Source organism: Lathyrus oleraceus, chromosome 5 (genome assembly GCF_024323335.1).
Source record: "Lathyrus oleraceus cultivar Zhongwan6 chromosome 5, CAAS_Psat_ZW6_1.0, whole genome shotgun sequence".
NCBI classification, from domain to species: Eukaryota; Viridiplantae; Streptophyta; class Magnoliopsida; order Fabales; family Fabaceae; genus Lathyrus; species Lathyrus oleraceus.
Genome location: NC_066583.1, coordinates 576,881,484 through 576,893,767, shown reverse-complemented (window position 1 = coordinate 576,893,767; position 12,284 = coordinate 576,881,484). Strand labels below are relative to the sequence as shown.

The 12,284-nt window shown below is 36.2% G+C and overlaps 1 protein-coding gene across 1 annotated transcript; it reads left to right on the top strand.

Moving 5' to 3' along the window:
* Nucleotides 1-3,992: 3,992 nt before the first annotated feature.
* Nucleotides 3,993-6,250, top strand: LOC127086604 (flagellar radial spoke protein 5). The gene is made up of 9 exons (XM_051027387.1): nucleotides 3,993-4,401; nucleotides 4,528-4,612; nucleotides 4,729-4,845; nucleotides 4,926-4,990; nucleotides 5,072-5,160; nucleotides 5,253-5,332; nucleotides 5,417-5,528; nucleotides 5,599-5,718; nucleotides 5,843-6,250. The coding sequence occupies exons 1-9, from the start codon at nucleotides 4,110-4,112 to the stop codon at nucleotides 6,026-6,028; spliced, it is 1,146 nt and encodes a 381-aa protein (XP_050883344.1). The 5' UTR covers nucleotides 3,993-4,109; the 3' UTR covers nucleotides 6,029-6,250.
* Nucleotides 6,251-12,284: the final 6,034 nt, after the last annotated feature.

Genomic DNA, 12,284 nt, shown 5'->3' with positions numbered 1-12,284 from the left:
TACGGAACTAAAATTATGACCAAAATCATCGGGCAATGCAACATAGTTCAAAACCGATTTTTTTTTCAAAAATTGACCCACAACAATAGATTGTTATGGGATGAAAATCAATTGTCATCAAAATCATTTACATTTTATTTCTCTCAAAAATCACGTTTAGAAGCAACGCAATCGATTAATTCCCACTGACAATCGACTGTCATGTTTTTTTTTTCAAAATTTGCATGCGTGCAATGGATTGTCATGGGATGACAATCAATTATCACTAGTAATCTTTTTTAGAAAAACTCAATTTTAACACATGATCTTCATCCCTTAACCTTTATACAACATCTCAACCATTATTCCACCATTCAATTATTCCATAGCATGAATTTAACATTACACCACATTATTATCACAATCAAACATATTTTTATGCACAAATCATTCATGAATCATGGAAATTTGTCATAAAATTAAATCATTAATTTCACCAACATTCATACTCATGATCAAAGCTTCATATGTTCATCAATGGCAGAAAACTATATATGCATAAACATGATTAATCAAACATGAATTCAATCACAACCAATCAAATAATCAACATAATCAATCACCAATTCAGATTTGAACACAACAACAACACATCCAAAATATAATTATACAACCCTAATAAGATCAATGACCTATTTTCTCTATCCTATCATACAATACATCCATAGTGAAAGCTCTTTTTCCCTTACCTTAGATTTTCTAGCAACAAGCTCTCTAATCAGAAATTGTTTCTTTCCTTCTTAAGCCTTAGACTTGTTCTTCTCACTTTTTCTCCAACTCCTATTTTGCATGTACGGTAAAACTTCTCTCACTTCTCACACCCCTCTATTTATAAATAAACCTAATTCTTTCATTTAGGTATTTTTCTTACTACCCTAAACTTATTTTCCCAAATTTCCTCATTGCCCCTAATTCCTTTACTCACTCATATTTTCTTTTTAATTTTTAATTACTAAATAATTTCTAACATAAAGTCACTGATTTCTATTTTATTTATAATATTAATTAAAATACTAATTTTCTAGTTATTGCTAATTATTCTACCAAGCAGTATTATTAAGTCAATTCACGTGTTGTCGAGTCATTTATACGTGGTTTCTTATTGTTTGTTGATTCTCCGATTTTCTTGAGCAATACCAAAAAAATTGTTTTCATGACTTGGAACTTTATTGCATGATTTAAAAGTATATAGGATATAGATGAAGTTGAGGTTAGATTGTAGAGACTTGGAAAAATTGTACAAGATCGGTATCGTTTTAACACCTTAAGTCTCCCGAATATGGAAATCGACTTGAGTACTTATTATATTCATAGCCTTGAATTCTCATTCTCCAATAGTCCTTAAGTAGTTTATCTTGAAGTCAGCACCATCATAAGTACACACTACATAAGAAAGTTGATGCAAACAAGTGAATGATCATGAGCTTAAAAGAAAAAAAATGAATAAAAAAGGAATGTGCCTTCTAAGTTAGGTGACCTCCACCCGGTCATTTAGCCCAATGGTATCCAGTCCTTCTCTTGAATCACATCCCATTTTATTACAATATATATATATATATATATATATATATATATATATATATATATATATATATATATATATATATATATATATATATATATATATATATATATATATATATATATATATATATATATATATATATATATATATATATATATATATCTAATTTACCATTCATGGTCACACAATCATCATCAAACAGAAGCCTTTTCAAGTGTGTGTAAACCTCATCCATATGGATAGGTTTATCATGTTTATCTTCTTGAAAATTAAATAAGCACACAAAAGATAGTATGTTCTTCTAAGTGTACAATAACTCTTGTAGCTATCTAGACATGTTTTCGCTGTTCGCACAACTTCGTGATAAATAAAGTTCAATCTCGCTCGAGATATATATCCAACCAAATGTGAATACAAATTTTTGTGTTTGAATTTATGTTCTAATATTGTGATGCTACAACCAAATGATGTATGTATCTCGTTATGTTTATTTTGAATGATTTGATGGACTTATTCTAAACCTTTGTAAAAAATCCCTTACTGTTTCTCAAGTACTTATCCAATGTAGCTTGAGCAGACTCAACTCTATTAATTGTGGTATTTTCAAAGTGTCTAATCTGATCAGTCCATGCAAACAATTATCTTCTTCAACCGGTCTAATATCGTACTTTCAATATAGTTTAAGAAATTTGTATATTTCGTGTACATCATTATGAATCGTATGACAAATTCAACAATAACTCTTTTGTAAAATAATTGATTATAACATTCTAGGCATCCATTATGTTTTTCAATATCTTATTAGATTTGACCATTTTCATGTCTTCACCTTTGATTTGTTTGGTCCCTACTGCAAGTTTAAGTCTACCTCTCACATTTTTTGTTATATGATACCTACACAATAAAGCATATGACAATCACTTGTGGCATGTTTTTTGGATCTTTCAACATATTTTGACACATTTCCAAAATCCACGTAACATTATCCTTTTTTTCACATTCCAAAAATGCAAAGCCAATTGAATAATTAATCTCTATAGAAGTAACATCGTTCATTTTCAGAAGAGGAAACATGTACTTGTTGGTCTTATATGTTGAATCAATTATCAATATTGTGGGAAATATGTTGAACAAATTGATGAAATCAAGATGATTCTAAAATATATATTGAATAATTTTTCCATCCTCAAACACTATATACCTAGATACATAATGATGTTCTTCCAATCGTTTCAACAATTGTTGCATTTCAAATCTTGAACGTCTCATCGCCTTGTTGTTCCTGTGGTGAACATTATATACTTGCTTAATATTTTAAACACTCACGAATACCTTCCTTTTCAAAATTGCAAGTATGCTTTTGAGCTCAACCATGTTCAATATCATGTCAAAAACAAATTTCTTTTCTTCAGAATTCAGACGAAAAACAATTGGATGACCAACTAACTTATGAAACAATTTGTGATTATATATGCCACAAATCATACTAAATGTTGATGTATTATTCGATTTGTGGTACCGCGCAACTTAAAATGACATCAACATTTTCTTATTCTAGTGTCATCACATTCCAACTTACAAATACGTTCTTTATACCGACCACTTCTTTTGCATATCATTGTAACAAATGTTTGTCTTCTATTAGAACTAGAATCCAACATTTCGATAACAATTCCCAAACCAATTTGACAACTTTCATACAGACCTATTGAAGCATAAGTTCACGTAAAGTAAATTCATGTTTATTGGTAAATTATTTTCCAACATCTACGTGTACAACACCTGGTTAGGGATGTTCCCTATTAGTATATTTTAATGCATTAGCTTTGTTGGCAACATCATGGTGCATCATACATACAACCAATAAAAAAAGACAATTACAATCGTCATTCAAATAATTTGGAGTTCAATCTAAGGACCAATCTTTTCAAGAGTTCATATTACGATTTCCGAACAATAATCATGATAAAAAATATAATATTCAATGATCATCAACGAAAGACATGTACATTATCTCTATTTGAGACAATTTTGTGCCTTTTGAAATTAGAAAACAATAGAATTGTGTTTGCAAACAAAAACCTTAATAAGTATGCAAGATATGTTGGGAGGATATAAGGAATAATGTGTTATGAGATCATGAATCTAAGGGTTTAATACAAGGTGTATTCGGAGTTTAATTTTTGAAGAGTGTGTATAATTTTGTATTTTGGACATAATTTTGCTTGCATTAGATGCGTTTTCGGTGAAGATATTTGTTATATTATGGTGTGTTCGAATTTCAAACTTCAAACAATTAAAAGAGATATTTTTGAGTTTTCATCGGATTTAAGAGAATTACAAAGTGTGCAATTAACAAAGCACAAATTATAAGGCCTAAAACAGTGGGCCGTAATAAATAGATTTTTTTAATTTAGGGTTTATTTGACATCCCTAAGTAGATTTGAATTCTCTCTTGTTTTTGGCTAATTTCAACTATGCATTGACTTCATTTTATTTTATTTTGTCTCATCTGTACTTTTGTTTCCACTATAACAACTTGAAAATGTCAGAGTTATTGCAACATTCTCTGAGCAAATTCCCTTACTACAGTTCAAACAGAACACCAACAAGGAGAGAACATAAGCATTTCAGACCATGCCAGTGTGTGGCCACGCGGTTGAATAACCAGCGCATCGTGCTCAGTAATGGGAACGATTCATTGGATATATGTCGGGTTGTGAATGGAATGTGGCAAACAAAGGGTGAATGGGGCAACATTGATAGGGATGAAGCTGTTGATTCTATGCTTAAATATGCTGATGCTGGATTCACCACTTTTGATATGGCTGATATATGTATGCAATGCAACTTTGTTTGTTGCTTCTACTTGCACTTAAACTGTTTGTATTAATTACTGCATAAAAAGTCATAACCTGTGTATATTGTTTTCTCATTTTTTTTCTGTTCTTTTTGTTTTGCAGATGGGCCAGCAGAAGATCTATATGGGATGTTCATCAACAGAGTTCGTCGCGAGCGTTCACCGCAACTTTTGGAGAAGGTCAGAGGGTGAGTTGAAAAATTGCAGCAACTTTAGATCTATTATACAATTCTAGATTGTCAATAAAATTACCATACAACATAGAAAATACTGTCTCACTCAGCCATTGTATTATTTGATGCAGTCTCACTAAGTGGGTTCCACAGCCAGTTAAGATGACAAGTAGCTTTGTAAGAGACAGCATTAATGTATCAAGGAAGAGAATGGATGTGGATTCCTTGGACATGCTTCAGTTCCATTGGTATTTAAAATCTCTCCCTCTTGTTATTTAATTCTGATTCTCCAAAGTTTATGATTCTCCTATATCTATAATGAATTTAGGTGGGATTATTCAAATTCAGGATACCTTGATGCACTAAAACACCTCACAGACTTGAAAGAAGAAGGTTAGTTTTGCTCCTGATTAGCTCGTGTAAGTTCTGATTAGTTGATTTAAGCAAACTCTTTCTGTTATTAACCTTGTACAGGTAAAATCAAGAATTTGGCTCTAACCAATTTTGATACTGAGAGATTACAACTTATTCTTGAAAATGAGATTCCCGTTGTGAGCAATCAGGTAAACTTACGCGCTTTAATTTCTCTTCTCTCAGGTCTTTATATATATAGTTACTGCTGTTTTGTGATTCTTATAGTGATTTTCACTTTCAGGTACAACATTCAATTGTTGATATGCGTCCACAACAGAGAATGGCAGAGCTTTGCCACCTTACAGGAGTCAAACTGATAACGTAACGAAATTATTTCAGCACAAAGTAATTCTCCAAAATGAGATTAAAGTGAAACAAAAGAAATTAAATTAGACTGTGATGCAGGTATGGGACAGTAATGGGTGGTCTATTGTCTGAGAAGTTCCTTGACGCCAACGTCGACAATCCTTTTGCTGGACCTGCAATAAACACTCCATCCCTCCAAAAATACAAAAAGGTATGATCATAACCATCTGAAGTTAGTCTCAAGCTGATAATTGTTCATGTATTTTGCATCACATTGGCAGATGGTGGATGCTTGGGGAGGGTGGGGATTATTCCAAGGACTTCTTCAAACTCTTAAACAAGTTGCTTCTAAGCATGGCGTTTCCATTGCAACCGTTGCTGTGAAGTATATACTTGATCAGGTGAAGTTGATTTGTTTTTTCTTCAAGAATTTGCTATTCTGTAAACTTAAAATCTCAGATTGATATCAAATTGGACAAGCCCGTTTGGATATTTCGTTGATTTTGGTTCTGGTGAAACATGCAGCCTGCTGTGGCAGGATCTATGGTTGGTGTAAGACTTGGATTGTCAGAACACATTCAAGACTGCAATGCTATATTTTCACTTGTTCTCGATGCAGACGATTTGAACAGCATAAGGGAAGCATCAGGGAAAGGAAATGATCTGCTTAAAGTGATTGGTGATTGTGGAGATGAGTACAGGAAGGCATGATTCTTGCCAATCGCTATATCAATATAGTGATTGTTTTCACTTATACATGACAATAGAAGATGGAAACAATAAAGAAGGGAAATTATTCACTCCCAATTTTGTCTCAGTAGAAGGATTTGTATGTAATACTTTTCAAATTTTACTCCATATCAGTGAAAAATAATTGAAAGGAAAAGTTTGTTTAAACTCATAAATTAATAAATGTGTTTTGTTTTTGATACAGTTATTTTCTATGGTATAAAACGTATATTAAAAGCAACACGTTAGGGTCTAGCATAAGTGATTGGTGCATAGCATGTGTGACTATTGTATAAATATTATGGTATCAAGTTTGATTCATATTAATTAAAAAAATTAGATATTTGTGTGTAAACTTGTAAGGACTTGTATCTGAGCTAGGCTAATCTATTGCACAAGTTTTAATGATGATGCACTCTAAAGTGGTTTTTTTACCGAGATAACCCAGTTTTTTAAAAAAAATCCCAAAATATCCCAGCTTTCAGAAAAATTCCCAAACTACCCCACTTTTAGGAGGAGGCGCCAATTGAATTGGCGACTCCTCTTAAATATTGAATAGAGGCGCCAATTCAATTGGCGACACCCTTAAAAAAGCCTCAAATGACAAAACCTCCAACATGAAAGTTGTAGATCTTTTCAAGACAATGAATTTGGACATAAATTTTGCATCATTTGGATTTTTTATGAGAAAGTTGAAGTTGGACTTCTGAGTTTTTCAACTGTTATCTGACCTATAATGTTTTGTATTATCGCATGTGTTTCTTTTAGAATTATGAAATTTTGTCCAACATAACAATTGAAGTAGACATCTCAAATTTTGCAATGCACTTGGTCCCACCTCAAAATAATTAAAAATGAGTGAGTTAGGTCCTTGCGAACTTGACCCAAAATTAGGGTTTCTGTCAAAACATGTGTATGTGAATTTTGCCAAAAGGGACCAACTTCAAGCCCTTCTGTTTGAATGATAAAAGCCTCAAATGACAAAACCTTCAATATAAAAGTTGTAGATCTTTTCAAGACAATGAATTTGGACTAAAATTCTGCATCATTTGCATTTTTTTTAGAAAGGTATGGGCACCTGAACTTGGACTCTTTGACATTTCAATTGTTATGTGGCCTATAATGTTTTGTATTATCACATGTGTTTATTTTAGAATTATGAAATTTTGTCCAACATAACAATTTAAATAGACATCTCAAACTTTCCAATGCACTTTGTCCCACCTCAAAATCATAAAAAATGAGTGAGTTAAGTTCTTGGGTAGTTGACCCAAAATTAGGGTTTCAGTTAAAACATGTGTATGTGAATTTTGCCAAAATGGAGTTTAGACAAAGAAACCTAATGTTTAGAGTTTACACAAAGATAAATTTGATATAATACGACTTGATATTAATAAAATTTGGAGTTTACACAAAGAAACCTAATGGTGATGACCGGGATCACCTAACCGACCTCCGGTCCCACATCCCCTAGCTACCCTAACCCTTGGCCCTAACCCACGTTGACGATTCTGCACCGGTGTTTGTTCATCTGAGGGGCCAGGAGCGTCATTACCTCCTACAGGAGAAGATCCGTTGAGGTATTCAGCCAAGTCAGCATAGTCTTCAGTATTCAATGATGGTGTACCGGCGTAGCTGAGCTCATGACCCATGCCAGAGAAGTTGGGATGTGGTTGACTCATGGATGGGCGACCGGGACGGTTGAAGGGAGACATGGGTGTGAATGATGCGTCTAGGAAAGGTTGGAAAGGTTGTTGGGGTGTTTGGAAGAGATAGGGTTGTGGGATGTTTTGGTTTTGTGATGTTTGGGCTTCTTGGCTACGGTAGGAGGAGGGGCGGTTAGTGTTTTGGCTAAGGCGACTTTGGTAGGGTGATGGTGTGGGTGCAAAGCGATGTTCGGTCTGAGGTTGATGGTCAATTTGTTGGTGGTGGTATGGGGTATGTTCTTGGTATTGGGGTTGGGTGAATGGCATGTTTTGGTTGTATGTTTGTGTGTTTGTGGAACGGAAAGTTTGACGGATAGGGGGTTGAGAGTAACCGGGCTGAGAATGTTGTTGGGGGTTAGATGTTGATCCTTCTTGTGTGTAACTTGTCTGGTGTGGGTCGTAGAGGTACATATCATCGGTGATGAATTGAAAACCAACCGATCTGTACCAAGCCATATAAGTACGACTTGGTTTTACCTCATTTGGCATGACTGCGTCAGTTAAGACATGGTCATGACGGTGCTTCCACTTGCGACACTCCGATCTTGCGAAGGTTTGCCAAGGGTTGAAGTTCCATTGGTCGTTCACTTTACGCATATGCCATTCTCCTAGGCTAGCTGGGGGATCTGGGATATTCTGGACCATACCAAACTGCAGCTTCACACGATCGGTGTTGTGCATCTCCACAGTTGTGAACCGTATTATCGGTGTGCATGTTGTCCATACGGCTGCGTCTTCAGCGTTGACCTCATGGTCATGATCCAGATTAAGGTATGGACGTCAAATGAACTGAAATGTTAAAGAAGATAGGATTATAATGAATGTAGAAAAAGTTAACATAATATGACGAAATAATGAAGTTATTTTGCTTACTTCTGTCGGTTGAAGGTGATCCAACAGGTTGCGATACTGAGTAATACAGTGTCTCGGACATCTGCTGTAACTCATACCACGTGCCGACCATCTACACCAAAAAGTTAAAAAAAAAATAGTTTGAGGTAATAAACTTTAAGGAAGTAAGTAAAGATATAGCAATTTAAACAACTTACTTTTTTGCATATGGAAAAGTGAAAGGGTTGTTATTGACCGGTGCTAGAGACGGTAGTCTTGACCAACCCCATGCTTGTAGCAAAACAGCACATCCAGAAAATATAGATGTGTCTTTGTGGGAGTTTTTGCACAACGAACTATAGAGATAGGCTAGACAAGCGGATCCCCAACTGTAACTACCTATTCTATCTACATGTCTAGGTAGAGGTAAGTACATAATATGCATGCTAGAACCACTACCTTCGGGAAATAAAAAGGATCATATTAACAGCATAATGTAACACCTAGTTTTTATTATTCGAGCATCTTCGGTAGAATGCTCATCTAAATATAAACTATTATAATATGACTTTAGGCGTGAGAGTAGTATACCTTGACCTCTAGCATTATCATCTAACAAATCAGTGTCTAAAAGCTCCATGCAAATTGAATTTGCATAGTTGGTCTTACCATTAACAGCTTTGCCTTCAATTCGTAGTCCTAAAAGCATGTAGACGTCTTCTAACGTCACGGTACACTCACCGGTTGGAAACCAAAATGTGTGTCTCTCTGGCCTCCATCTTTCGCATAAGGCTAGAATGAACTTGTTATCTATAGACCAAGACATAATCTTGCTAATATGACCAAAACCGGCGAGTTCAACATAAGGTTGAATCATCGGGTCCATTGGGACAAATTCGTGGACTCGAGTTCGAAACCTTGATACATCCTATAATAGAAATAATATAACACTTGACTAAGTTGGTATTTCAAAATAAAATGGGGTTGGTGAAGATGAAAGATAAGAAGTTAACAAAAGAAAAAACTTACATATGTTGCGATGTTTGCAACTGTTCCTCTGTGTGCTTCGCCCATTGTGAGTAAAGACATATTGTTGGGGAGTTGGTGTAGATGAAATTGGAAGATGTTGTTGAAGATGAAATTGTAATAACAATATTGTAGAGGAAGTAGTGAGAATGTTGGTGTGGAAGAAGTGTTGAAGGAGTGGATGTATTTATAGGCAAATGGATGAGAGCATAAAAATTTGTGTTTGCATGGTGTCTCCACCTCATTTGGCGACCATGTACAATCCTAAAGAGGGGTCGCCATTCAAATTGGTGCCTCCATAGGGACATGCATGCAAGGCTAGGTCTGAGTGCTTGGTTTTGAGGTATGATTGCATGGTGTCTCCACTTGAATTGGCGACCATGTACAAGCATTAAGTGGAGGCGCCAAACCATTTGGCGACACCATCTGCATGTCTGACACATGGTTGTCTTGTCTCCTGCATGCTGAACAAGTCACTTGTGGATGGCTTGCATGGTTGACACATCATCTCTGACTATCTTACATGTCCGACACGTGGCTGTCTTGTCTCCTGCATGCTGATGACTAACTTCTTGATAGCTTGCATGGTTGACATATCATCTCAGACTGTCTTACATGTCAGACACATCATCTCAGAACTATCTTACATGTCCGACACGTGGTTGTCTTGTCTCCTGCATGCTGATGACTAACTTCTTGATAGCTTAAATGGTTGACACATCATCTCAGACTGTCTTACATGTCAGACACATCATCTCAGAACTATCTTACATGTCAGACACGTGGTTGTCTTGTCTCCTGCATGCTGAAGAGTCACTTCTTGATAGCTTGCATGGTCGACACATCAACTCACACTGTCTTGCATGACTGACACATCATCTCAGAACTGTCTTACATGTCAGACATGTGGCTGTCTTGTCTCCTGCATGCTTAAGAGTCACTTCTTGATAGCTTGCATGGTTGACACATCAACTCACACTGTCTTGCATGACTGACACATCATCTCAGAACCAGCTTGCATGCTTGACACATCATCTCAGAGTAGCTTGAATGTCCGACACATCATCTCAGAACTAGCTAGCATGTGAGACACTGATACCATCTATTTAAGTGTCTTACTATCAACATCCAAGACACTTCACTCACATTCATCTGTAGTAGGAAAATAGTTTTCATCTCCACAATGTCATCTTCATCATTATACAATGTCAACGTTCACTGCAACGGTGAAACTTTTGAGTCTGAGCTTCATGGTTTTTGTTTTCGAAACACTGATACCATTAGAATCACGATCAAGAGAAATGCAACCTTTTTGCATTTGAAAAAAAGAATACAATCCTTTATAGGATCAGGTATTGTGTTAAAGATCACATATCAAAATCCAATATTTTTTGAGAATGGTCAATGCAAGTTTTTCCCCCTTAAGGTACGAGACGATGAAGATGTTGAAAACATGTTTGTTAGTCATGAACATTCAGGCAACAATTGTATCGAGTTGTACATTACTCTACAACCATGTATACCATCTCAACAGTCTCAACTAACCGATCAGGATGAAGCTGGTGAAGATGATGCAGATGATGCACAATGGTCAGATGAACTCAACCCAGAAGCAGAAGTAGAAGTCGACGTTGTTGATGAAGAAGAAGAGGAGACCGAGATACAGGTTGATCACATGCTGAACAACGACGATGAAGATGATGATCAACCACCACCAATACCTCCTAGTCATGTCTACAATCCGCCTCAACATATGATAAATATGGATCTTCACGATGATGAAACATCCGATAGTGTCTTCTATAATCCGTATCCGAGACCAGTAGGCGAATTAAAGGTGGGAGACATGTTTCGTACCAAAGAAGAATGTGTTTTGGCAATCAAAAAATTCCACATGAACAACTTTGCTGACTTTACAGTGAAACGCACTGATTCTAGAAGGTATGTTATCGAATGTCGTAACATGCTTTGTAAGTTTCGTTTGGCTGCGTCTTACAAGAAGAAAAATGACTCTTGGGAGATCGCTTCAATAGACCCACCGCACAGTTGCGTTGCAACTAACGTTGAACAAGATCACCGTAAATTGAGCACAGCTTTGATATGTCAAGACATTCCGCCATTGGTAAATAAAGACCCATCAGTGAAGGTGAGTATAATTATATCCCATATCCGAACAACATATAATTATACTCCATCTTACAAGAAAGCATGGATTGCGAGGACAAAGGCTGTTGAACAGGTTTTCGGCAACTGGGAGGATCCATTCAAGGAATTGCCACGGTTTTGTCGCATCCGCGAAAAACAACCGGCGGGCTGAAACAAAAACAACACAGAGCCGCCACCGTGCATTATTTATCCCAAAAGAGGGAAAGGAAACGCTCGAAGTAAACCTGGGAAAAGCATGGTCTCGCGACCAAAGAGATTGGATCGGGAGTCGGTTACGCAAGGGGAAGGTATTAGCACCCCTCACGTCCGTCGTACTCGACGGGATCCACGCTCTAAAAGAAAGAAAAGGTTGCTAAAGAAACATCACACACACACACACTGAAGACAACGCAGGTGGGGTAAAAGAGGAGAGGGCTCGCTAGGACATCGCGTCCTATGCCTACTTATCTCGTCTGGAACGAGAATCAGAGCTGTCGTAGTTCGGCTCACGCACGCCAAACAGGACACAC

Excerpts from the sequence above, each read along its gene's own strand:
- LOC127086604 (XM_051027387.1), top strand. The coding sequence starts at position 4,110 with ATGTCAGAGTTATTGCAACATTCTCTGAGCAAATTCCCTTACTACAGT. Across the intron at positions 4,402-4,527 it reads TTTTGATATGGCTGATATAT|ATGGGCCAGCAGAAGATCTA; the intron begins GTATGCAATGCA and ends TTTGTTTTGCAG. Across the intron at positions 5,719-5,842 it reads TGAAGTATATACTTGATCAG|CCTGCTGTGGCAGGATCTAT; the intron begins GTGAAGTTGATT and ends TGAAACATGCAG.